General features: G+C 45.8%; 1 protein-coding gene and 2 pseudogenes across 3 annotated transcripts in view; all 3 read left to right on the forward strand.

Moving 5' to 3' along the window:
- Positions 1-4,711: 4,711 nt before the first annotated feature.
- Positions 4,712-12,231, forward strand: LOC149353872 (uncharacterized). The gene is made up of 3 exons (XM_089582921.1): positions 4,712-4,888; positions 8,126-8,403; positions 12,124-12,231. Exons 2-3 carry the CDS (start codon positions 8,159-8,161, stop codon positions 12,221-12,223), a joined length of 345 nt encoding a protein of 114 aa, XP_089439047.1. The 5' UTR covers positions 4,712-4,888; positions 8,126-8,158; the 3' UTR covers positions 12,224-12,231.
- LOC149353873 (uncharacterized) overlaps positions 12,213-26,777 on the forward strand; it is a 95,351-nt pseudogene continuing 80,786 nt past the window's right edge. Inside the window, exons 1-2 of the transcript XR_016291122.1 lie at positions 12,213-12,291; positions 15,845-15,977. The product of XR_016291122.1 is annotated as an uncharacterized LOC149353873 (transcript). The remainder of the gene's footprint in view (positions 12,292-15,844; positions 15,978-26,777) is intronic.
- Positions 19,792-25,992, forward strand: LOC149353874 (uncharacterized; annotated as a pseudogene). Its single transcript, XR_016291120.1, has 5 exons — positions 19,792-19,895; positions 22,211-22,445; positions 22,795-22,857; positions 23,454-23,616; positions 25,711-25,992. The product of XR_016291120.1 is annotated as an uncharacterized LOC149353874 (transcript).

Here is a 26,777-nt window from a genome sequence, read left to right on the forward strand (position 1 = left end):
CGCCTTCCTTGGTAGTCTCGTCGAACATGTGGTTGCTTGAACGTTTCCTTTGCCTGCAAGGTCAATTTTCGTATTTGCTCATTTTCCGTATTTCTCTTTGCTTTCTTATTGCGTAAGAGCTCGAATGTATGTTTCATCTGGTCTGCGTAGGTTTTCATCGTATTGATGAAAATGACAATCCCCCACATGGTCTAAAAGGCAGCCGCGATTTCACTAGGAAAATGCAGTGCTATTTAAAGCACTCTTATGCCATTTGTGGACAACAGGCAACTAGGTTATCCTCTGCACATGCAACTTGTCTCACGGGTTAGTTCAGGCCCTTCTTACTGCGTCACTATTCGGAGTTTTAGATTGTGTCCCTGTTTTCAACTAATGAAAGGATTTTGATAAAAATTTGTACTGCTGTATCTTTTCGTCAAAATGCAGTGAACTCGGGTGCAGAAATACGAGATGCAAAGAAAAAGCTATGAATATACCTAGAACCATACCTTTCGACTTTTAAGACAAATTATGGCCCTGCTGGTACACCTTGCAATTCAACGTTACACACGAAGCGAGCGTAAACGAAAAAAGACACGACGAGAACTGACAGCCGAAACATACCCAGAGTAGAGGTTTGCCACAAGGTTCTGTGCTTTTGCAACTTATTTTCAATATGCTGATGCGCGACATTCCTGTACACCCTAACGTTACGATTTATGTTAGCCCAGACGACATGGCCTTCTTTGTCTCAGCAACAGATAGATATTCTTCCTGCGCTATATCATTCTTTCCAGGCTTGCCTCAGTGCACTCGAAGTTTGGCTGGATAAGGTTTATTTGGTTTCAAATGTGCACAAATATATAGTGCGCTAGTTTTTCAATCCAACATGCCTTTATATATGTCGTTACAGTATCGCTCGGAAAGCATACCGCCGGAGGAATCTCTGAGGTATCTAGGCGATACCCACGATGCTAGAATGGATTGGCTGACCCGCATCGAGAGTTCCGTTGAGAAAGGTGAGCGTGCATTCTGTAGGCTACTAGGAATAAGTAGCAGGAAATCTGTCATGCACCGGGACAAGATTCTCCTTCTTTTATGAAGCCTATGTCAGACCTATTTTGGAATTTGGATGCATACTCTTTTTCTGGCTCCCCTAAATATAAGCTTCATGCGTTTCTATTGTTAGAAAGGCGCGCACTGCGCCTCTGCCTAGGTCTCCCTGAATCAATTTCCACCGCAATTCTGTACTTGGAGGCTCGTATTCCAGACTTTAACTCCCATTACCACCTTTCAACTTTAAGGACTTTCTTTCGGGTTTTTGGGTCTGCTCCTGCTGTGGATAGACCTATTTTTGTCTCCCACCCGGCCCTCTTTCTCACTCATCACTGGCCAAGGTTACGCCTCCCTCAAGTTGTTTTTACTCAGAACCTTTTATCGAACATTGGTGTGGATCTCAGTTATGTACATAGAGTTGGTTATGGAACGTCCCCTGTGGATCTTGCTTGCGATTATATTTTCCCACCAGTGAGAAGCATCTGCCTGCCAGGGCACCAACTGGGCTCTTCTCTGATCGCCTTGATAATTTGATAATAGAAAAAAAAATTGTTTTCATATTGCAACGCGATTAAGTAAAATTCAATTTTAACGCTGGTATTTATCCTTATACTTTATGAGCGCGACTTTTCGGCATTACGTGAACACGTATCCTTCATATTCCATATAAAATGCGTTCATCACTTTAAATTTTTTTCTCATTTTAACCAAACAGTGTCGTGTACTACTAACTGAGCATATCGTCAGCAACATAAGTCCGTCCCAAATCCTCTTCACCTTTCCCAAAAAGATAGAGCTGTGACAGTTGGTCCAGGAAAGCCCTCGATTACACGATTTAGTGAGCGCAGAGATAGTCACCGAGGGGAGTAATAGGTTCCTTTACTACAGTGTTATGACTTCCAGACCCGTTTAGGTTCATCAATTTGAGACCTCTCCTATCACATCCATTGCGACAGAGCCGATGCAAATAATTAAACTACACCCGTGCCGAAGCAAAATATGCCCGTAAGGAGGCTTCTTTAAAGCGTATGAGCGGCAGCGAGCGGAGGAACGCAACGCTACTGAAAATCTGGCGCCTGGCCAGGTGGAAGCAGCCCAAGCCAGCCGTAATACAGCGGGTGGCCCTGGAATAACTCGAAAATTGTACGAGCAGCGGAGCTTTTTTCTGCCACGACACCTAGAAGGCGGTGCGCTGGCTTTGAACGCCGTTGGCAGGACCGAAAAGGCGCGCACACTTCGCGTATACGATGCACTGTTGGCGAAAATATAACTTGCGGGATGCCGTTTCTTTAGGGCATCACTTTAGGTCTAAAGATGTGTTTGTAACTGTTGGCGCTAACAATTTTCGGGGGCACAACCATTCTCGCTTTAATTAGTGGCGCATTCAAACCAGTTGTCGGTTAGAGTTACTTTACTTCAGTAGAAACATCAGCATTGCTTCTTGAGCCCGCTATGGCTCCTAGACATTGCAGCTCGCAACGTTTTGCATAAAAGGAGGCTAATTGCAGTGAACCATACTGGTGAATATAGGCTTCCTTGAAAGGTCAGCACCAACTCCCTAACCACTGAGCCACAGCGGCCAACGCCCACGACATCCACTTCAGCTGGAAGAGAAGCAGCTGATGGCGGGGCTCTTCAAGCCTTGAAATCAGCCAAGGAATCCATGCGCGCTGGTCAATACGATGAGGGGAAGCAGATCTAGGCTGCAGCACGTCCAGCAGCAGAAAGAACTAGCCAATACTCGAGTACGGCTACCATTGGTCAAATGTTTAGGGGAATCTCCCAAGGCGGAGTAAATTTGTAATAAGGGAGTAATTGCTCATTGGCATCCACCCAAGCGCAGCCATACGGCTACAAAGGAAAGCTATACAGCTTTCTCAGAAACTTCGTAGTTAAAGAAAAATTCGTCCTGGTCCGGGGTTCGAACCCGGGACCGCCGCTTCACCGGAGCAGTCGCTCTACCAACTGAGCTAACCGGGACGGCAAGGGACCACCGCTTCACCGGAGCATTCGCTCTACCAACTGAGCTGACCGGCACGGCAAGCTACAATTTTTTTTCTGCACGTGACGAGATGGCAAAGGGCAACTCTGGCGATTTTTGCACTACTGACAGATCTCAATGAAATTTGTGTCACATGTTCTTCTCGGTGTGAAGATTGTGTGAGGCAAAAAGCACTGCTGGGAACGCTTTAGTTTTTTCGCAATGTAATTCTAAAAAAGCTCCCCAATTTCGCGACTCGTGCTGCCATATTGGAGGTTTTTCCGGCCAACCCTGTGTGCGATGACGTCACAGCTTGGGATGTATCGTGGAGCACACGACGCCGACAATGCAGTGAACCAACTTGGCATATCTTCTTACCGATAAGACTGAAGACAGTACAGTTCGGAGGAATAGAGGTGGGCTGGCCTGTAGACTTACACTTGGTGCGCATGCTTGGCACAACCAGGCACAGGGCTGGCGGACGGCGACGCTACTTGGAGCAGCATGCTCAGACGGGCGGCGGCCTGCTTGCGACCGTGATGATGAGCTCACCACACAGTACATTACGGTCCTTGGAGGAATGGCAGGCGGCTGGTACTGTGCTGGGGGTTGTGCGAATGATTCAGCGAAAAACAAGGCAGTGATTTCACAACAAATTCCGAAGGAGAAAGAGGTACGCGACAAAGAGATTCATGCTACACGGCGCCTCAATTAACCCTCAGATTTGCGAACACGTGAGTGCTCAGAACATTTCGCGTGGAACTGCTGCCAAGATATGATGTTTTGCGATGGAGAAGTTTTGGTTTCGCGTATAGATGGCGGTGTTTGAATTCGGATGCTGTGCCTACGTTGTTCCCGCACGCGATGTCTGCTAAACCGCCGATATGCCGAGGGGCAGTAAAGAAGAGGAAGCGAGCAGAGATAAGTATATAGATTAGAATTTTTCTCCTTTTAGTTATTATACCCGATCTCCAAAAGTTACTGAAAGAAGCGACCGGCAACGAAAACAATTGATACTTATAGAGGCAGTCGTGTTGATTCGACGCAGGAGAGAGAATGTTGTCTATCAGTAACGTTCGGTAGGCATCATAACTGGCGTTGCTTGGTGAGACGTGCGATATGCATCAACGTGTTAGAGCGTATAAATGGCTTAAAAATTCTATCGAATATGCTTCGTGCGGCAGTACTTTAGTTGTCGTGGCGCGGCACATTCCTATTCTCATTAGGGTGTTCCAGGTAGCTGCGGTTGTAAAACTCTGCGGGGACCCTGGGGTGTGCCCCGAATTCCTCTTACAATAATGTTTTTTTTTCTCTCTCTCTCTGTAGGCCGGGAAGATTGGCCGCTTCCGCAGGCCTGCTGCGCGGTGGTGGCGGCGGATCGTAGTGCGCAGGGCGTGTTGAGACCATGGGTTCAGGCCTTTCTGGACGTTTGAGCGTGTGGGCCTGCAACTCCGAAGACACGACGTGGGACGCTGTGATGTCATTAGCAGGGTTGTTCTTTCTACACATGGACAGATGGATGCACAACCTGCTCAGTCTGCACTGGTGTCCAGGGTTGAGCGGGCACCGCACAATGGGGTCTCGTTCTGTGGTTGGAAACGTGGCCGCATCCGAGTTCGGTCAAGAGATGACACTGGCAACACAGGAGATGATACAGCGCCGATGATGACACGGTGAACAAGATGACACGGCGAACTACACTTCAAACACTCCACAAGTGTGGCAGCAGCTTACGATGTGCACCTGGCGAAACAACAGAAGCTGGTAGAGCAACCGGTAGAGCGGCAGAGCAGTCGCGCTGGTTCCGGGGCTCCGGCTAGCGACTGCTGCGCCGCCTAGAGAGCTTCGGTTGTACCAGTGGGTGTATGCTCAGTATGTTGTGTTTCACTATGTTGTGTTTGGATTTCTTAACAGCACTTTACTTAAGGCTGATCTATAGGAATTGCGCGCAGGCTATAAGGGCCTTATTTTGCCTTCTTACTGATGTCTAGCTGTTGAGAACTCCTTTTGTGTTGTTTTCACGGGTGATGTTTTAGAACAAAAACACGCAGCGCACAAGCGCATTTTTTTATGTTGCTTGGAACATATTGCATGAGCTTCACCAAAACTTATTTCTTGTTGCTTACTGCAATATGGCGCATTTTATAAACAATATGATTCAGTATTCTTTCAGTGCAATTACCAATATAAACAAGAGAAAAAATAAACATTTTCATGAAACCACTTCATCCTATTGTGTGCAACTGAGAAAAGCGGAAAACCGACTCATTAACAGCAAAATATTGTGAAAAGAACTGCTCTGATCACATTATTCCAATACTGATCAGCTAATTCAGCCGTGCTTAGGTCCCTCGAGAAGCTTGGCGGCATTTCCAGTAAAAAGGTTGCGATCCGCGACTTTATTACCTTTGTATGCACGGCATGGTTAGAAATGGCATATTAAAATAATCCGCTGCACTAAAGACGATGTGGTTGATCATTTTAACAACAAGCAAATCAGAATCGAAAGCATTGCTATAGAAACCGAAACAGAGCTAAAGCACGCGTCTAAAATCTACGTAGGATGAAATCAACGTCTCGTCAGACGCTCGGGGCACTGGCGGCAGTGCAGCATCTCGGCTGCAGGGACCTTACGGGAGTGTCCGCTCTTTGTTGTTGTTGCTGCCAATATCTTTCTCGGTGCGCATTCTTCTACTTTGCTACTAATTCCTCCTCAATGTATTAAGTTGAGCGTACTAATTCCTCCTCAATGTATTAAGTTGAGCGTACTTATCGACCAGCGTGAGGCAAACAGAGCACGCAAGATATCGCTTCAGCTTCATCGTTTACAGACTCTTCCTCCATGGTCATACTGTCAGCTCACAGACAATCGCCCCTCTGCTTCGACGCCGATATCAGCCGCCCATCTTCCTTCAGGGTGCATAATATACACCGATGCATCACACACAGCAGTGCAGGGAGTTACTGCAGTTTACAGTCCCTCACATCCTCATCTCAACTCCCGCGCTACATATAGCACGGATACTTGCTCCCCCCTGGCCTTGGAGCTCAGGCGATACACAATGCCATTGCTTCCCTTCCACTCGTACCTACTTTCGATATTGTACACATTTACACCGACTCCCTTGCCGCCCTTAAGCAGCTTAAGGCTGACCGGCGCACATTCCAAGTTACACAATCCATTCACCAACTTTGCACAAAATACCCCTGTCCTGTGCGTATACACTGGATTCGCGGGCATGCCCAGGATCCGCATAATATTCATGTGGATGCAATGACACACCTTGACACATCCGATATCCCGCCACCTTCCCCTCTTCCCTCAGATCCGTTCCTGTCCCATGTTTCCGAGAAACAGTCTTTGCGTCAGCGAACACGCGCTCTAATTCCTCCGTGTTCGTACCCTCTCCCCCGGAGTCTCACTCGGGAGGAGGAGGTATCTGTGCGCCGGATTCGGGCAGGAGCGGCTCTGACTCCTTCTGAGCGTCATCGGTGGCGTGACAAACGTTACGAAGTGACAGACAAGTGTCCCCATTGTGGTGCTGCGCCCGACCAGTGTGATGAACAACACTTGCTGTGGACTTGTCCGGCTACAGCTTCCGTGAGACGACGTTTACTAAGAAAGGTTGGCCTGCGATGGGACGTTGCAGACGACTATACCAAGTGGACTCTAGATAATCGCTATATCACGAACTTGTGCCGCTTTTTAAGCGAGGCTTGTTTGCACTCCTTTTTATAACTTTCTTTCCTTTTTCATTATGCCTGATGGCAAACAGCTCGAATAAAAAAAAAATACTAATTCCTCCTCTTCTTATTTCTCCAATCTCGCTTCGAAAATTCGAGCTTTGTGCTACTGCAGAAACCGGTGGAGCCCCTCGGAACGGTAACCAGGGACCTGAAAGCATCTCCGCCTTCCCGAGGCCTTTCCCCTCCGCTTTACCAGAGCATCCAGGAAAAACTGCATTCTTTCGAGCAGTTCTTCTTTCTTCATCTCTGTCCTGATCATTCTGGAAACCACGCATGATTTCCATCCTAACCTATTCACCTTCCACTATGACCAGTCAGAAACCCGCGGACGTGACGGACTCCCACGATTCGCGATTGTAGGTGTGAAATCCATGCCGGCCCTGGAATTAATCGCGCGCTCAAAGCCTCCGAAATATTCCCCGATATCTCTCCTAGTGCACGCGCCGAACGAATGGAAAGGAAGAGAAAAAAAATGGCTGAGGCTTAGCTAAGGTTAAGCCTAGTCAGATGCGAAGCATATTGATGGCTAGGCTTGGTAAAGTTCCTCGCTTTGTTCTTGAGTTGTTGTAGAACGTTGTCGCCGAGCCGCATATTGAGCACGCCGCTTAGCCAGACGTTCATCCCGCTCTTCATCGGTCTCTGTGGCACGCTGAAGCTTTCGCTTCCCGTTCAAATCAGCCCTGCTTCTAGGCGGCATCCCAACACCTGGCCGCCTCGTAAGTGCCCGGAGATGTTGTTGTTGTTGTGACTGAGAGAAGGATGAAAAGGAAATTGCACGGGCCTGCTACTGGCTCTAGCCAAGCCACCACCGCTGCCACGTGCAGATAGAGGAGAGGTAAGAGATAGAGGAAAGAGAAAAAGGCAAGAAAAGACGCGCGTCGCAGCAACAACTGCGTCCGCCGGAGCGGACGCTGCTGAAAAAATCAGATAAGCGGCCGAAGCCGCGCTCGCCGAAGCGAGGACAGACACTCTGCCCGGAGAGCGAGGCAAGCTGAGCTTTATACCGCTGCTGTAGCGTCACGTGGTCAGCTGCAGCGCCTCTGATGTGGAGCCTCCACCGCCGCGGCCGACCGCGCGAGCCGGCAGCCCATCTCTCCTCTGCTGTGACGTCATGTTGTCACGTGGTGTCACGTGGTCACGCTAAAGGTCAATGGTAGTTCCACCGCCGCGCTCGACGGGCTGTAGTGTAGCTCTATTAATATGCTTCGCATAAAAACTCTCGTGGTCTTCGTTCTCGCGTCTTCTGCTCGAGTGGCGCGAGACATGAAATGGGCGCCATCTTTTCTTCAGAACCATTCTTTTATGGTGCATCGCCAATCAATGTGCGTCCACTACGCCCGTCCCGACTCGTCTGCTGCTCAGCTCCATCAGAATGGTCCCGGACTCCAACACGCGATGGCGAACGATCTCGGTCAAGGAGCTCAGTGCTGCCATGAGAGCTGCCGTAACATCACAGCCCTTTCCATACGGCCACCTAGGCGGCCACTGGTCGCCGTGCTCGTCGCCTCCGTCCGACGCCTCAGCTGCAGCATCGGAGCAGGACCCGTTCGTACCTACAACCAGCTGCGCGGTCAAGGCGAGGAGGCGCTTGAGCTCCCAGCCGGTGACTGTCGTCAGCCGTCCGCACGGCGCCCTACCCGGTGAGTTTGCTCCTAAGCCTCCTACTCTGCTGAGTTGTTTTAATGCACTTGCTGCATTTTCCTCTAACCTGCTTCCCCGAGCCCTGCGAGTGTTGAGACGGTTCAGCCTGTAGAGATGCAGGAACCACAAGCCGCAGTTCAGAAGTAGACTGGTGGTATTCCATTGCGAGAAGCATTACGGTGCAACGCACTGATATGTTTTCACGACTAGGGCTTGGAACCGACTCCTCGCTACTCGTAAGCTTTTTCAGGACAGAGTGACACGGGTGTAGCATGTCTTGCGTAAAGAGGACAAGCTAGCAGCATGCTGTTAAGTCTGATCACGGCTTTATGATTGTAAGCTGCCACCTGGATTTCAAGAAAAAGGAGGCGCTTCACGCGTAACAAGTGGAAGGAAAAAAAATTGCAGGCTGTTTACCACTGCGGTAATGTTATCATCAGTGACAGCTGGGCTCAGGGTAAACGCACATATAGTTTAATAACGCGTGGTAGGGAGGCCTTTTGCGAGCTTGTTCGAGTAGCCAGGTGCAGTTATCAGTCACGTGGTGTGGTGGCGAAGGTGGGGAGCTGTGTAGGGCGGAAGGTAGGATGCATCGGCACCTCACGCATCGTCAGGACTGATCCCTATATAAGAGGGGTGTTCTGCTGGACAGACACTGTGAAGGAGGAGGAAAACGGGGCTGAGGACGGAGGGGGAGGCCGCAGGTGTCTACTGTTGCGTTCGCACCTATCAGTGACCAGCATTCTGTCCCATCAGCGTGGTACTATGCGATGAGGCATACGTGTCGTCATCTCAAGCTCGTTTGTGACAACAAGAACGACGCCGCATGAGCGGAGCCGTAGGCCTCACAGCTAGCTCGGCTCGAAAAAATTGATTTGAAACTGCCCAGTTTCAAACGGCGATGCTAAAACCCAGATGGCATAAAAACTGATGCAATGCCCTCGCAATTCGCCACTCCAGATCATTCCTCGCCAACTAGCGGATAGAGCGAAAGACCGCCGTACCAAGTCGTACGTGATGAAACGCGCTATTCTTAGCCTGAGTCGCTTTGGGACGTTAAACCCCATAAAACCAAACCTAACTTTATCGTTACTCATTTGGTGTGAAACACTGACCTCTCCTCTCTTAGAGATGCCGTCGTGTGAAGGCGAAAAAAAACGAATAAGGAAACGTCGAGACTGTTTCGTTCGATTTTGTGTGCCTTTTTGCTTTAAAATCCTCACAATGCAAACTCGTTGAATTGCTAAGAAACTAGGCGATCGTCTCCGGGGACGGGCAAAGATAAGAACCCTGAGCACAAGAAAAACTTTGACCTCGGCCATGGCAGTTTTCTGACCATGGCTACCCCTACTCCTTCCCTGTGGTCAGGCGGACGAATTTTCCGGAGCCCTTCACTACGGCATCCCTCAAAGCCTGAGTTCCTTCGGGACGTTAAACCCCTATAAACCTTCAACCACATATTTACCTTGTAAGCAGTACTTTACTGCCGCATAGTGCTGTCATCTTGGTTTTCTTTTGTAGGCGCAGCGTCAGTGACAAGTGAACTCGTCATAGGGCACCGTGTGTTATCTGTAGTTGCTTTTAGGGTGCTCGAATTCATGCTTGTCCACAATGAGTAATAGCCGTGAGACTTACATTTCAGTGCGAGCAAGCTGCGGCGCTGCCTTGCTGAGTGCAGCCAGACGTCACAGCGACGCCACACGCAGAAGAGAAGATATAGAATACTATTTCGAAGCCTGTCCGGCCGTTCACTCACCCCCCCCCCCCCCTCCCCTTCACAGCAAACTTCTTTTAAGGAGCAAGCCTCACTTGCCCCATTGAGAGAAGACCCTCCTCTTTGTACGTGCGCACGCGCCCGCCACGGTGAGTTCATGTCTGTTCGCGCGAGGTGGCACAAACCCAACAATCGCAGTCAAGGAGTCCAGGGAGTCAGGGAGCGCAGCGCAGCGCCACTGCACCCGGAGGGCTATGAGGACTCCCTGACCTTACGACACATCCGAATGCAACTTGATGCGACAGCTTGTGGGGAGGGGGGCGCGGGCCGTGGTTGAGCTGCGACTGCCTTCGCGAAGCCAGCACGTATAGATATGATGAGGTGGGGCTGCGTTGCAGCGGCGGCTACCTAGGAAAATCTAGACGTAAAACTGCCAGCTGCCAAGAACACCTCAACGCTCCCACGCTTTATGTTTTGGCGCTGCCTCCCCTTCTCAACTTCTCCGTACTCACGCAGTTCGGAAATATTCATTTTTCACAAACTGCGAATCGGTATGTAGTTGTAGATTGGTAATTGTAAATTATCTCGTGCGGAAACGACTCCTCAATACGTTGTCAGTATAAAACTATAGGTATCATCTGTTCTACTCAGCACCTAGAGATTGAAAGACGACGTGGCTAGGCACCCTCAGAAGACGACAAGATTGGTTTAGTATTCTAGGAGTTAAATTGTGGATTAAGGCACTGGAACTTTTCAGACATCCCACCCACTTCATTGCTCCTCGTGCCATTATTTCATGCTGGCTTAAAGCGACAATCGCAGAAATATATCCGTGTAGCAATCAAACGGTTCAGAAAAGCCTATAGCCAAGATTTATCTATGCCTACTCAGTTTGGCATAAGCATTAAAGCCACTTGCCCATAGCAGGTAGTAAGTTTTTCCTAGAGATGCACGCACCATTCACGGAGGAGCCAGTGTGTAGTAGTCTCAGTACATCGGGATCCTTGAAAAGGAACTTTAACTTGGCAAAGATCTGTTGCTCCTCGTACTGCTGACAGGGCGAAAATTTCAGCATGCTTATCTGTGTAGTTCCTTATTCCTGTCGGAATGAACTCTCGACTCAGTCCCGTGAGTTCACACCGCAAGTTATAGACTTTGAAGCACGGCAGTAAGCGAAGGTGACGCCGCGGACTCGTAAGGGAAAGGACTGAAATCTGTTCCGCAGTCGTGCGAGGCGACTCATTTTTTTTCCTTAATTCGAGTACCTTTCAAGCTGTCTTCCTTGGTTGAGGCGGCGGTGTGGTATTTTAAATACCTGTACATGTATGAAAAGAGTACAAATTATTTCCATATTTGTGAAAGGAAAAAAAACTGTCAGAGATGTGCTAATGACCTAAAAATGTTGCGCGCATCACTTATTTTAGACTTGAATGTTGATAAAGGATGTGACGAAGCATTTCCTATCTACTTTCATTCTTGATGCTACTATAGCGACTTAGTTTACTTACCATGTCAGCAAAACTGGCTTGTGCACTCGGGGCTCAGATGTAAATCTTGTTTGAAATGGGGAGTTCTCATATGAGAGCAAATGTAAGAGCGCCGTTAAGGACAGTTAAATTTAACTGAAGTCGCTAACGTTCCGTCAAAACTTTCTTTTTCTTCCTCCTAAACTCCAATCCATCGACCAGCAGATTTTATAGTTCCCACTTTTCGTGTACGCTTTAATTACCCGGGAAGAGTGCTATGAAGGCAGATGTGATTAACAAGTCTGCTGTGACAAGGTTGCCGCGTCGGCCGCAGCACAAGGTTTAATGGAGAGATATGGGAGAGAGTGTTTTTTCTGCAGTGGCCATAGTCAGGCTGATGATGGTGGTAATGATGACCTAGCACTGACGAGGACCCACTTTTGATGCACGAGTGTGTTTCGATTGTGCGTTTATGAACCGAAATCTAGTGTGCCTTTTTGTTAATCTGGATATTATTGCGCACATCTTCTCGGGTGCAGCCGATGGTTCAGCAAGGCATCTACCTTGCGCTCCGTGCGTCACCACCGGTGCGATGGTGACACTCGGGCAGCACCGCGGATGCCATTGCCTTCGCCATGACGGCCGAGCTGCTCGCCCTTGTAGGTCGTCCGTCCGCGGTGCTGCTGCTGCTCCTGCTGGTTCCTCCCGTAAGTGGCGTCTCCCTAACGCTAGCACACTGCTCCTTGTTCGGAGTTCCGCGACGTCACGGGCAAAACTCGCGAGCAGGAGCCCACGTTAGCCATGCAGACCCGTCCAGTTGCAGAATGACACGGGAGATGGAGCGCGGCGGACTTCCACGCAAAGAGATCGTGATCCGCGGGCAAATAACTGAGCTGTATATCATGGTGGCTTTTGAATGTCTGTTTTGGGCAATGGTATATGGGCGGCTTACCAGTGGTGCACCGCATGTACTGACTGCAGATCCAGACAATGAGGGCGAAACAGCAGAGAAATAAGGTGCGGGCTTCATTTCGAAATGCTCAAAGGTAACGAATAGCACTTCTGAGTTTCCCTCGAGAACTACATTTTCAAAGATTATATCTTGGCAGTAAACACCCCTGATGTGGAAACATGGAGGCTAACGAAAAGGGTAGAAGTTAAGCTAAGGAAAGCTCAGCATGCCCATGCATGCACGCGCGCTACGTCTGAGTACAAACACACCTTCAGCGCGGGAACATAGTGCAAGTGCAGAAAGAGTGGACGAGCGCTGAAAGGCGATAGCGACGATGGGCAGGTGGAAGGGTGGAGGTGGTTCTGTGACAGCCTTTATGTCAGGCATTTACAGGTCCTGGTCCAAAGTGGCGAGGGCGCGTTCCAGGGTCAAGTCCCAGGAGGCGAGCCAAATGGACTACGGTGTGTGTGGGGGGGGGGGGGAGGGGGGGGTGAAGGATAGGGTGGGCACTGGAAGGCTGTATGGTACTGTGCAGAAGTTCCCAGCTTGGGCTTCACCACGTTGCTTGTTGGGTTACTTCGTGCACCGGTCGGAAGTGGTAACGACAAGTGCATACAGCCTCCCAGCAAGCAATGGGGTGACGGGCATATTTGAAAGGTCTACAAGAATGGAAAGGCCATGAAAGGAACTACTGTCAGGTGATCGGAGAGCTCGGAACACATTGACTCCTCGGAGCACAAGTGTTTCAACTTAATCTTTCTGACACCTCTTACTCGCCCGTCTACTACGTTGTACCTCTCTCTCTTTCTCTCTCTCGCCTGTAGCCTGCGCGCCTATCGTTGTCGCTCGCACTACCTCGCAAAGTGGACCTGACTACAAATACTATCAGGCAGCACTCGGAAGTGAAGTATCTCCGAAAGACCTTTCAAACCGCCTCCAGAAACACACCAGTTTCGTGCATCGAGAAAGACTAAGAACACACACACACAGGCGCGCGCGCACACACACGCGCGCACACACACACACACACACACACACGCACACACACACACACACACACACACACACACACACACACACACACACACACACACACACACACATGGCATGACGTCAGAGGTCATTCTAAGTGCCACGCATGGCTACGGGGCGCCGCTGCGCGGCGACTCGAATTGGTAGCCCATCTCTCACCTTGGTATGACGTCACGCTACGACGTCACTAGGCATGGCATGACGTCAGAGGTCATTCTAAATGTCACGCGCGGCTACCGGCCGCCGCTGCGCGGCGACTCGACTTGTTAGCCCATCACTCACCCTGGTATGATGTCAGAGGTAATTCTAAAGGTCAAACGTGCACTGTTAGAAAATTCTGTAAATAACGGGAAAAGCTCAACGGAACTCGCCCCGCACGCCGGCACTATCGCCAAAGTATAGTTCTTGTTTCGAAACGGGAACTGCTACGCAATTTTGAAATGCGCAACTAAAGCGAAAAAGCCTTCGTATCTGCGTGCTATTATGTTCGGCGCTACGCAGAGGGACTGCACGCTTATTAGAGGCGTCACACACATGCAGGCTGTTCGCAGACGGAATTGGCGTTTTATATTATTGGGGACATTTTTGTCGTGCGGAGTAATACCACCCCTGGAGCCGCTGTGCGCAGCGCGGCGTGCCACAAACGCGGCTGCTCAAACGAAGTATAGTAGGGCGCGAAGAGCACATTGTCTGGAGGCGACTGCAAATACAAGCGCGCTGCAACTGTTTATCAAGCAACGCAGCATCTCTTGGCCGGACGCCGGAGGTGCCGCTCGTTTTCAAGGTATGTATACATTCATCTCTTATCAGCGGTGTCATTATCGAGACGGCGCTTTCAGTTTTGGCGGGAAAGTCACTGTACGCATTGGCTTCGGCGTAAAGAAAACTAGTGCGCCAAAACCGTCCTCGCGTCGGCTTATCGGTAACATGGCCAGCTCGGAATATCAAGGCTCTTTAGCGTACATGCGCGGACAGAAGTAAACGGAGCACGCAACTGTCTTCGAATATTTTTCACGCGTCACCTAATTGAAATTTCCAGCAGTGGTGCGCGCGCATGCTGGTAGCGGAGGTTGGTGGGCTTTCTTGTAGACAGACAACGCTTCTGTCTGAGAAAGCTGTATAGCTTTCCTTTGTGGCCGTATGGCTGCGCTCGGGTGGATGCCAACCAGTAATTACTCCCTTATTTATTGTACTTGGTACCATTTATGCATTGCTCGATCTTGCCAGTTGCATAGTCACTGGTTGCTGCTCTTGCGATTTCTAAACAACTTTAACCTTGTGATACCGTGTCTTGTACCTTCATTGTGCATTGCGTATTTTTTATAGCAAGGTGTGATGTGTATTTCATTTGCCTCTTAATCCTGTATGATATAATGTTGCAATATTTTAATCTATAGTCGGGTACAACTTAAAAAGGCAGTGTCTTTTCCCCGCCAAAGAACCCCCTTCCAGCCAATGGCGTTGGCCGATTCTCATGACTCTGCTAGGGTGACAATGCAGGGAGGGGTGCCACAATGGAGAGAGGGGTCCAGCCAGGACTATGCATGGAGGGGACTACCCCCTTTCATCTGCCACTCCCTGCATTGTCACGCTAGCAGGACAATGAGCATCAGCCGACGCCATTGGCTGGCACTGGGTTCTTTGACGGGGAAAAGCAGCTGCCTTCTTAAGTTGTATCCTACTATAGAGGCGTTCATGATTACTGGGAAAACCTGTTCAGCATTGTTCTTGTGTATCACTTTGCAACCGCTCACCCCCCTCTCACTGCCTCTGCATGAGCCCCGAGGAAACTTGAGATAAATAAATAAATTTCAATAGCTAATGCAGATTTTAACGAAATAGTGTAATCTGGTTCTATCTCATTAATTAAAATTAATGAATGAGGGTTGCCACTTTTGTGTTACTGATTTATTGCCACTTCAGAATTTCCATGTGCTCAATTGTTTTGTGTTTGGCGCACTATACACTCAAGTTTCGATGACAGCCTCTACCACTGTTCTCGCCAGCAGGAGAAAAATTTAATGAGTACACATTTGAATCATGTGTCCTGGACCCAGGTTCTCACTAAACATGTTCAAAACAAGTGGTCATCAGTTTATTTTAGCATGTAGCAGTGCCGCCAAAATGTATCCCCGTTATATGCCCCTTTATATATGATAGCACTGTCTGAACATTTTTGGTAGTGTAATTCTTCTGATGCACAAAGCGCACACCACCATGTTTTAGACATTTATGGTTCTGCAGGTGTAACATCATATTGTTCTTCTGTTTGGCAGATGTTAGTTAAAGTCTGGAGCCAAGATCACAAAATTAAGAAACTTGTGGCCGTTGAGAGCTTTGAAGATATGAAGGAGAAGGCCACAAAGGAAGGCATATGCCCTGGCGTCCCAAGCAGCAATCTCAAGGCAAGTTTAAGTTTGCCTACTTTTGCTCAAGCATACAGCTTAAATCATAGCAGACAAAAAAACGGGAAAAAAGCGTATGAAGTGCGGTGTTTCTTATTCGCACGTCTAAAATGTTGCCAAACAAACCAGAACAGAAATTTGCATTGCAAGCAACACAGTGAGAAATGTAGATGCATTTTGTGGATATCTTGTTTGATTACATTAGGGAAGTTCCATTTTACATGGGACTACTGAGAGTGCACTGGCACTTACCACTGGGCCTGCCACTTTCATGTGTCTTTTTGGTTATCTGAACTGATATATTTTCTTCGCTCAGCTTGAAGTGTGTATAGAAGGTTCTGCTTAGTTTGAACACAATTTCAGTCCCGTTCAAGTTAAAATTACTGAGAGTAAGCATTGTCTCAGTTCACATGTGGGTGGTTTTTAATGGCCTTCCTTGAAATTTGGTTGCATTAGGTATTATGTACCGGAACTAAAAGATCTTGACTTGCTGACATGCCAAGGTAGCCATATTAAATTTTGATGCACATGATTTTTTCTACTTTTCTAGATCAGCTTGAAGCAAGTTTTTAAACTAGAATGTGGGCTAATCTGAATTGAGTATGTTTGAATTAATAGTCTAGCTTGCTTCCCTGTTGTCTCAGAACAATAATGGTCACTGTCTCTCTCTCTCTCTTCAGTCTTGGGATGTGCCTTCTAATGCGTTAGTGAGTTCCAATATGCCCCTGGAGCAAGCTCATGGGGCATTCTTTAGCCTGTTGCCTACAGAACTCCTGATCTGCTTGGCATGCAACCTGTTTCTGGGACATGGGATTGGTGACGTATAGTAATTCCCTCTCTATATTTTGTGCTATATAAAATACGGCACCCACACTTGTGAAGATATGCAATTGATGGGCTTTAGGAACATTGGTTTCACACCGGGAAAGTGGTTTTAGAAAATACTGGAGCCCATAGCAACAACTGATGGAGTGTTTCAGGCAGGGGTTAAAATGCAGGATATTACAAAAAAAAAGTAACAACGACATGAAAGATTTGCAGGCTTTATTATTATAAGTGTAGGCTGTACATTAACAATGCATCAGTGTGACATATTTTATCGTAAGGCTGTTCTGTAATTTTTCCCCTATGTAGCATAGTTTATCTTGTTTCATATCTTGTTGGTCACTTTAGAGGCTTGTCTGTTTGGCACATGACTTGTTTTAATGGTAGTTTCAGGAGTTGTCAAATAGAATCGTAATTTTTTCATCTACTCTTGCTATACTTTAACTTTAGACGCTGTCATTGAAATGATGAAAAAGATGCAAAAATTTCAGTTTTTCAAAAATGTCATATTTGGGTTCAATATACTTTAAGTACCTACCTACAAGGTCTCAAGGTCTAATTTGACCTTTGCTAAGATGGGTGGGCGGCCTTGTTGGTAATTCATCATGACAAAACAGCACAGACAAGACAAGACCAGCGCTGACTTTCAGCAACGTTTATTCGAAAGCAAATCAAAATATATACATTGTGCCCTAAAAAACAATGCACAAAGGATGCCTTGTCACATTCACAACTGGATGTGTTGAAATCAAAACAAAAATTGATTATGAAGCATTTAACAGCACGAACTCTTTCTTAGTGAGCAATATAGAAGGTGTGCTACCACAATGATTGTAGTTTCTGTGGCCTCTATTATCTCGTGCACCAACTTTTCTTTGTCTGTCTAGCACAATGCAGCGCATGAATCCCGGCAAACAGCGTTCAGGGTCTGGAAGATGATAGCAGTCGCGACAGCGAATTATTAAATTCCTCCTCACAACTTTGTTCACATGCTCTTTTAACCTCTCACCTGCATACCTGCCAGTTTGACCAATGTAAACATATCCACCTTTCAAGGGGATTGAGTACACTATACCTTCTGTGCAATCTCCGAAGCGATTCTGATGGTTGATTGTAGAACCTTCGTTGCCTTGCTGATCTCGGCTGACATGCTTACACTGGTGCTAAAGCTTCTGAGGTGCGGAGAAAACAACCGTTTTCTTTGGCTCACTTGAGACTGGTGAAGAGAGATTGCTAAACTTTGCTTCTAAAATGCTTTGATGAAATCCTGTGTACATGCCATGGCACCTAGTTTTGCCCATCAAATATTATTAGCTGTTTGTCTACTGCTGGATACTCAGAACCTTTGTTGGTGTCTGCAGCCAAGTGCCTTAAGCACAAGTTGAAACAGGCATGTTGCGCCCCCATTGAGACTAACTCTCAAAAGAAAGGTTGTGCCTGTCACCTACATCCACAATTTATCGCACCAATTAAATAAAATAGGCAGTTGAGTCGGCATTGATGTTCTTTTCTCCACACCTCAGAAGCTTCAGCACCTGTGTAAGTGTGTCAACCAGGATCGGCAAGACAATGAAGGTTCCACATTCAACCATCAGAATCGCTTCAATGAGTGCACTGAAGGCATAATGTACTCGATTCCTTTGAAATGTGGCTATGTTTACATTGGTAAAACTGGCAGGTGTGCCAATGAAAGGTTAAAAGAGCACCCTTACGATGTAAACAAAGCTGTGAGGGGGGAATTTGATGATTCACTGCTGCGATTGCGATCATTTGCTAGATCCTGAATGCTGTGTGCCAGAATTCATGTGCTGCATTGTGCTAGACAGACATTGGGAAAAGGTGGTGCTTGAGGTAATGGATGGCGCATAAATTTCAGAAAACCAGAATCATTGTGTCAGCGCACCATCTGTATCGCTCTCCAAGAAAGAGGTCGTGCTGTGAAATGCTGCATAATGAATTTTTGTTTTGTTTTCAACACACCCAATGTGAATGTGACAAGGCATCCTTTGTTCGTTGTTTTTTCAGCCGTGATGTGTATATTTTGACGTGCTTTCCAGTAAACCTTGTCGAAAGTCAGTGCTTGTGCCGGTGTATTCCTTTCTCGTCCTTGTTTTGTCTGCGCTGTGTTGTCATGATAATTTGGCCTCCAGCTACCAAACTAAAAATGATATATTTGATGCCTCCAAAACACTGAAATGGCGATTTCGGAGCAAATTGAGGTAAAACCACATATCCAGTGGCCACCATTTTGCTCTTGTTTGAAAATTGGTGCTCTTCCCTAATCTGGGTATTACTCACTATCATGAAGTTCTCCCGGAATATCTGCATTGCGCCATTTTCTGAGGACTCAGATGGTTGGCATGTGGACACCTCAAATGCTGTTTTCTCCAATTCGTGTTTTTTGCCAGTACCCTAGCAGAAGTTTTCATTACTTTTTTATTGGGAAATTTCAATTAAACTTATATTGTTGAGTTCGGAAATAACTGAACCATGGAGCTATGCTATTTTTTTGTAGCTCGGTCGAACGTATCAAATTCGTGAACAATACTGTCATCTAATAATGTATCGTAATTATGGTGCTTTGACAAAATTGATCATTTTTATGCGATGTTGTACTCAATAACAATATATATAGCATAGCTCCGCATGGCAGGTATTTGGCTACAGCTGCATTCCAGTCAGAACCAAGAACTGTTGAGGGAAATTGAACAACCGTAAAAAAATTACCTAGTTAGGCTTCAGTTATTCCATGATATGAGTACTGATTGAGATATACTGAAACTAATTGTATTTTTGAAAAGAGAAGGAAGTAATACATATCCACATCTAATTTCATTACGTTATTGTATTAAACATTTTCATTTTTAAGACCTACATCTTCCTCGAGGTGATTGTTTAACCAGCTTACTAGACTATAATGGTCCTTGCTTTAAAAATTCACATTCTAGAATGATTTCTCTGCCCTAGGTATTTCTTGAAGACGGCACAGAGGTTGATGAGGAATGCTTTAAGTTCATGCAAGAGAACTTTGGTGGCAGTTTGGGCTGCACATTCGTACTTGGCTCCAGTTTTTCCACTGCAGATGCTTCCAGTGCAGGTACGATGCTTTCAGTACGATGCTTTCAGTACATTAAATGCGTTGTTGATTGTTTAGGCTATTGGTATGCGTGATACATGCTCACCAAAATGCATGGAACACTCCGTCGCTATTCATAAGGAGATGCACCACCTATCTTGTGGCCAATATAAATTTCAAACCCTGATACTCAGAGGATGCCGTAGATGAGGCTGGTAACAACATTTATAGAGTGTACATTGAAATGTGTTATGACACAGGGCTTTACATTCATCAGGCTGATATGGCTTGTCATCCCGAAGCTGCACATGGGTTAAAGAAGATGCCATAGTGCAGGGCTCCTAGTTAATTTTAACCGTTTGGGATTCTTTAACATGCAGGCACTGGCATCGCACAGCAGGCAGGCCTACTGCATCAGTAGAGTGATGCGAAGTTATGGGTCTGACCTGACTAATGTGCATATGTGCATTCTTATTATAACCTAATGTAGACAAAGGACAGGCATGTCAATTCTGAAGGAATTTAGATTTGCTATCAGTAATTCAAAACTTGAGGCAAGCATTTATTTGCCTGAGCATAAAGTTCAGTCTAGGCTAACGATGGGGTCAAGTGATCAGCTGCATCTGTTAAGTGTGACTATAGTGGCTTGACTATTTACCATACTATGCCTACAAAGTGTTCTGCTTTAATAATTCTCTTCTCGTGACTGATAAATCTTGAAGCACACAAGCTGCATGCTAAAGATGCATTGCATTGCTCTATGCATTATTGTAGCCACTTCACGTAGATATATTGGGTGATAAGATCCATGAGTTTTGATTAACAGTCCTGCTACTGTATTGTGGCACCAGGGCTCCCATGTGATGGTTGTACAGTCATGGACAAAAGTTTTCAGGATGCAGATTGGCCTAAAAAAAAGTTTTCTGCATTAGCTCGCTAGAAAGTCAGATATTCATCCAGCGAATGGAGCACGCATGTGTCATCATGCATCTGTACTTTTCATTGGCATGCTTTGCCTGACCATGCAGGAATACATTTTTTTAATGAATCTGCAGCCCACACTCTGAGCAGTAGCACCGCGAGAGTGCAACTGAGTGCTCTCTCATTGAAACCTTCCGTGCTCGCCGAGAGCAGGCATGAGGGCGAAGGTGTATTGCATGATCGGATCGTTTACCTTCCCAGCATCCTGTGCGGTGGATGCGCTTGCAATGTGCAGCCGGTACGGCGGTCAGAGTTGACGCGTTTGACGTTTCCTGCCACAACCAGCCAAAAACTGCACGTATTGCCCTGGTGAAAATCTTTCCCAGCCCAAGTGGTTTATGGAACAATTTCCAGCTGGTTCCAGTTGGAACCATCTGGGTTACAGTTGGTTCCAACTGGAACCCACTGGAAATTGTTCCATAAACCAGTTGGGCTGGAAAAGATTTTCGCCAGGGTGGTGCAAAAATAACCTCTTTAGATGTGATACATCGTAAATAACCCCTTTAGACATTACACATCGTTAACGTGATTGTGACATGGCTGGAATGCTGTCACTGCACCTGTCAGCAAGCGTCACTGCTGTTCTCTCACGTACTTCCACAGTTCAACGAGGTTAGGTTCGTTTAACTAATTTCTGATGACTTAAAACTGTTACAGTTACCGCCTGGTTACAGTTAGCGATTTGTAGTTTTCAGAATTTTCAAAACAAGATTACCCTTGATGCCTTAACTCGAAAAGTTTGGCTATTTTCAGTAGTTATGTGCACTAGAGGGATTGCTTTGCCTGCATGCATTTCAAAAATGCGTGTATTTTGTCACGATGTAGCTAAAATTTGCTGGGCCATAGCATCAGGGTAATCGTGTTTTCGAAACTCTAGAAATTGATATTGCTGTTATTAATGGCCGGCTACAGAGCAAATGTTTAATCGAAACCAGTTGCCTAAACACCATAGTTATAAAGTTAATTATGAGAAATTATTCAACCGGCTTTTGAGACGATTTCATTTAACCTATTTGCGTTGTCTGCCTACACTGGTATTATTCTGCTGCAGAACCAGTCTTCATAACCCAGAAAGCTCATTTTTAAAAATTAGTGGCAGACTTCCCTGAAGCACATTGTATTTGACCATCAATTTCACATTAAGACGGGAGAGCAAAAAGTGAATTTTCGCGGTAACGTATGATGCACAGTTGAGAGGGCATACTCTGTAGGTGTTGATGAATTGGTTAGCACTGGATCGTTATTCTGAAAAGGTTAAAAGTCTTCTGCAAGCACATAAATTACCTTTCATTGATTGTTATGTGTGTTTGCAGTGGTGTCAAGCAGTCTTTACAGCCAAATGTCTAATTTTTCAGGCTAACTGACACGCAGCTGGAAGGATTATTTGTAAATCAAGAAATTGCAGACCTGGAGGTCTTGTACGCATTCCTGCGGCACAGCCTGAAGGGAGACGACGCACTTCAATGGCTCCTTATGTGTGACAAGGCAGCACAGGACATTGGCCGCCCGAAAGCACTGCTCAGTGGGGTATTCCCATTGCTGTGCATTTTCTTCAAGGAAAAGACAGAGCTCCTATTTCGTGTTTTTGAGGTGAGATTATTGTTGAAACGGATACTCAGTAGCCTCTCAGCACTGCCAAAACTTCTGCTTTATGACCGTAGATGAAACTTGCACACTCCAGGGCAGTTGCTCACAGAGATTGTAGCCAGTGGCAAAGAAAAAGTTAATTAATCTACAATTAACATCCGTCAGTGTTTCAATGAAATTTCCTGGGCACTACCTCAAGGTTTACCGAAATGTAGAAGGCTGTGAACTTTCATTTTTGTAGTACTGCTGCTGCAGTTCGGTAGATGTTCATTATTCCTGAAATTCTTCAGCACACTTGCTACCTGTGTGCCCTTATACCTCTGCTTATGATAACGGCTTCTTACCTCCACAGACATCAGCCTGTGTTGCTGAACTGAATAGCAACCTGCCCCCGCCCCAATGGTGGGTGTACTTGGTAAGATTTTTATGATTTTCTGGATGCTTTGAGCAGTTGTATAACTTCCTAAAAAGCATATTTATAAAATATGAAACCTCATCAATAACAAAGAACTAGAATAACAACAGGAGAAGGGGGCTTGAACTACCCTCTAAGTCAGACTCAATGTAGCTCGATGAGGCATGCCCAGCAAGCTAAATTTACCATGCACATGCCGCAGTCTTCTCTTGGAGATGGTAGCTGGCAGCATAATCCGCTGCTTGAACCCTGCTAGTGCAGATGTAGAATTGTGGTTTGTAGGCTATAAAATTAACTTCAGAGTTATATTTAGAAAATATCACATGCATTGCCATTCATTCATCTGCTCTTGTCCATTGCTTTATAAATAGCTTGAGCATCTACCATTAGCGTGCTACATATAGAGGTGCTGACAATGTTTTTTGTGAGCTGTGCTGACATGACTAGCTATGTGCAAAAAATTTGTATTCCTCATGCTCATATTATAATGCCAAAAATTATTCTTCCGAGCTGTAGCATTTAAAAAAAAATTGCCCCACAATTGTTAACATCTAATCTGAACTCGGTTTTTGGCACTAAAGGAGATTTCTTTTCAGACACAAGCGTCTTTGATTTTACATGCATTGTGACGCTCGATGGAGCGAGGTGCTTCGAAGGCCTGAGCTTTCTGGCTGCCATGGAGATCCTTTTTGCTGCATACTTTTGTCTCAACATCAAATACAGTCAAGAAGTGCAAGCCACATTGGAATTCATTCAGAGGTAAGCACATAAATTTTTCTCTTGTGTATCGGCACGTTTTTGCCATATCTATCTCTCTGACTGTTGCAGTAGCCTTATACTCAGTGAGACGTGAGAAAAAGCTGCATGCAAACTCCATAAGCCTGGCATCTCTCCCACAACATCTGACATTGTTGCGATTAAATGTGCATGTGCATTTTGTGCGTGGTTTGACAACCTTAATAATACGAACTGATGGGCGAGTAGGTCGAACATTACGGTGAAACGGCGCTGTGGCACATGGACAAAGAAATGACACAACTACTTATCTCAACTATGTGGCTCAAGCATGTGTGAAGCTGCTAGGAGTTGGATGGCTTGTGTCAGAAATCAGGAGTCCGCTGCGCTTTCCAGTGCATGCAACCATGGCTTCATTCTTTTGTTAGTTTTTTTATGCCATTCTCGGGTGACAACTGCTGTTGTATCAAAGAAATAAGAAATATGAACGCATGAAATGCAAGAAATCCTTGGTGAACCCTGCTGTTTCAGGGAAGGCCAGGAGAATAGTAGGCAGGATTTAATTAAGCTTCATTCTAACAAGGCAGCTAGTAAAGAATATTTATTTTCATATGCTAAACATCCTTGAGCCCTCCTCCAGAGATGAGTTGCAATTGAATGTGCTGTAGTTGCAAACTAAGCCCCGTGAAAGATGCTAGTCTCTTTCTATTCTCCAAAACCACGAAGAGTTGTGCTAAAGGACGACATGCACACACGTGCGCTCAACCTGTCTGCTTACTGTGTATTGTTCTTTTGGGCTGTTCTTCATGGCTTTATAGAAGTCTTGAAGGCTAGCTTTTATGCGAGTATGGCTCGGTTAATAATTTTCTTCAGCTCTTTTAATCATTTGGCTGAGTAATAAAATCAGAGCTTGACTGTATTGTCTAGTCACGTGTAACATCCCTAGTTCACAAAAACCTATGATTTCAGCATTTTTGTGCAATAATGTGCTAGCAGCCACATTATCTTTTTTTGGACGATAATGTGTCTGCAGAAACCAGTACAATGACAGAACGATAGGAAGGTGATTGTTTTTCATGTGAATTTTTAGGAAGGATACAACCTGGCAATGAAGAAAGTTCTGTTGATGCCTTGATATGTTTGCTACTCTTCTGCTCATGCAAGCCAGCACAACAAGTGCTGCGGCTTGGCAGCAACACTCTCACATATTTGTATGAGAAATTTACAGTACGGGCACCTACCAAAAGCAGCGCTACCATATATGCATGAATCTAGAACGAGTTTTTTTTTCAAAATCGTATGCTTCAGAAAGCACCTCGTGTTATATTGGAGCCAAGGTATGAATAGAGCGCAATTTTTTTTTCTCACTTTGATACACCTACAGCGAGCTCACACGACAGGCTCATGAGCTGTGAGGGAAAGCAAACTTTTTGATGACCAGAAACGCGGAAAGAAAACCGTGCAGACTACTGAGAAAGAAGAGAAGGGACTGAAAGAGCCTTGAGTAGTAGGGAAGCGAAAAAATGCTGAATATGCACAGAACTGTACTGTACAGGCCGCGAAGCATTAAGACAGGAAGCGATGGCATGCGAGCCATTGCTGTGTGTGAGGCTGTGTACGTGAATGTGTGGGAGCCTTCCTACAGAATATTGCAGATTCTTCATTTGCAAGTCACAGAATTCAAAATTTTTTGCCAAAATTAGAAGCGGAGGCATATAGCAGTAACTGCGTTGTGGCTTATGCACAAGGCATATCTCTCGGGACAGAAATTGGTTGTATAAAGTATTCCAAATCAGAATGCACTGAGTAACTGCAGTGTCTGGAACAAGTTACTCTTGCCTGCCTAATACTGGAGTCATTTGCTCTCTTGGCGTCACAGCATGCCTTACTCTGTGTGCTTTTATTGCTTTGTGTTGCTTTGTTTTGCTTGAAAAGCTAGTATAACCATGTAAATGATGTTAATATGTACCGTTTTCTCCACAGAAGTGGCGCTAAGAGAGCATTGGACTCAACCTAATGGCAGTACTAACAGAGGCAGTTATGCATTTAGACTAGCCCTAAAATTCTGCAGGTCTAAGCAGGATGCTCTACCTTCTAAATGTGTCTTTTTCTTTTCAGGCAATTGGTGGGGATGAACCCAGAGGAAAGGAGCCGGCAGTTGTCCCGGAGGATAACCTCAGTCCACCCAAAAGTGCACAGTGCCATTCAGCAGCTTGAAAAGTTAAAAAAAAGTGGCAGGATTGCATGGCTCAGATTTAGTATGCTTATTAACTCTGATATCAGAGCTTAGATATTGGATTATTGCGTAGCGCAAATTTAGTGTGTTCTTGAACTCTGATATCAGATTAGATATTGGATTTAGTAGCTTTTGCAAATAACTGTTTTATTTATATCATTCAATGTAGATTCTCTGTATAGCTTGCTTTTGCTATTTTTTGTACCTCTGTGTTCTTAATTAAAACTTTCTAAAACTATTTACTTTCTATGCAATATTTATTCCTAGATTGCGTCTCTACCCGAAAATTTTTGAAGGAGATGCGGAAAAGAATTGCATATAGACACATGTATATGTACAAATTTTGTGGCTTTTCTAGCTTTGTACACACAGATGTGTTATTGCATCGACTACCAGTGACAGGCTACAGACATGACATATTTACCATGCGTAGCATGCCTCTGACCTGAACGTGGGCCTGGCCCCGATCAAAAAATACGGGCGTGTAACATTGCGTATTATGTGCTGTAAAGCATTGAACAGCATGTGTTCAGTCAACTTTCAAAGCTGGCCATGGGCTGCGCGTAAATGCTGCGGGACATGCATATGTTAGCACCTTTGCTGCGTAATGTACAGTGCAGCATAAGAACAGAACTTGGGGTGTAGTCGTATAAACAGATCATGTCATGTTAATTCAGTTGCAGCACATATGCTGTACATTATTATGATGGTTGATGTAACGTCAGCATAAAAAGAGCACATATACCGTGGTATACAGAACATTTGACGTCATAACAGAGTTTATTTTTTTTATTTATTATTACCCTCAAGGTATAAACATTACAGAGGGGAGTGGGTTTTAATCAATAAACAAACTAAAAATATGCACAGCAACAAGAACATACAAGTAATACTGTAAGTGACAGTTAAGTTTGGTTAAAAAATGATCTAAACAAAGTCCCATAACACT

This window comes from Amblyomma mixtum, chromosome 3, assembly GCF_055824585.1.
Source record: "Amblyomma mixtum isolate Tamu chromosome 3, ASM5582458v1, whole genome shotgun sequence".
In the NCBI taxonomy this organism is placed as follows: Eukaryota; Metazoa; Arthropoda; class Arachnida; order Ixodida; family Ixodidae; genus Amblyomma; species Amblyomma mixtum.

Coding starts and splice junctions, on each gene's coding strand:
- LOC149353872 (XM_089582921.1), top strand. CDS start 8,159: ATGGCGAACGATCTCGGTCAAGGAGCTCAGTGCTGCCATGAGAGCTGC. Junction 8,404..12,123: donor TCCGCACGGCGCCCTACCCG/GTGAGTTTGCTC, acceptor TCTCGGGTGCAG/CCGATGGTTCAGCAAGGCAT.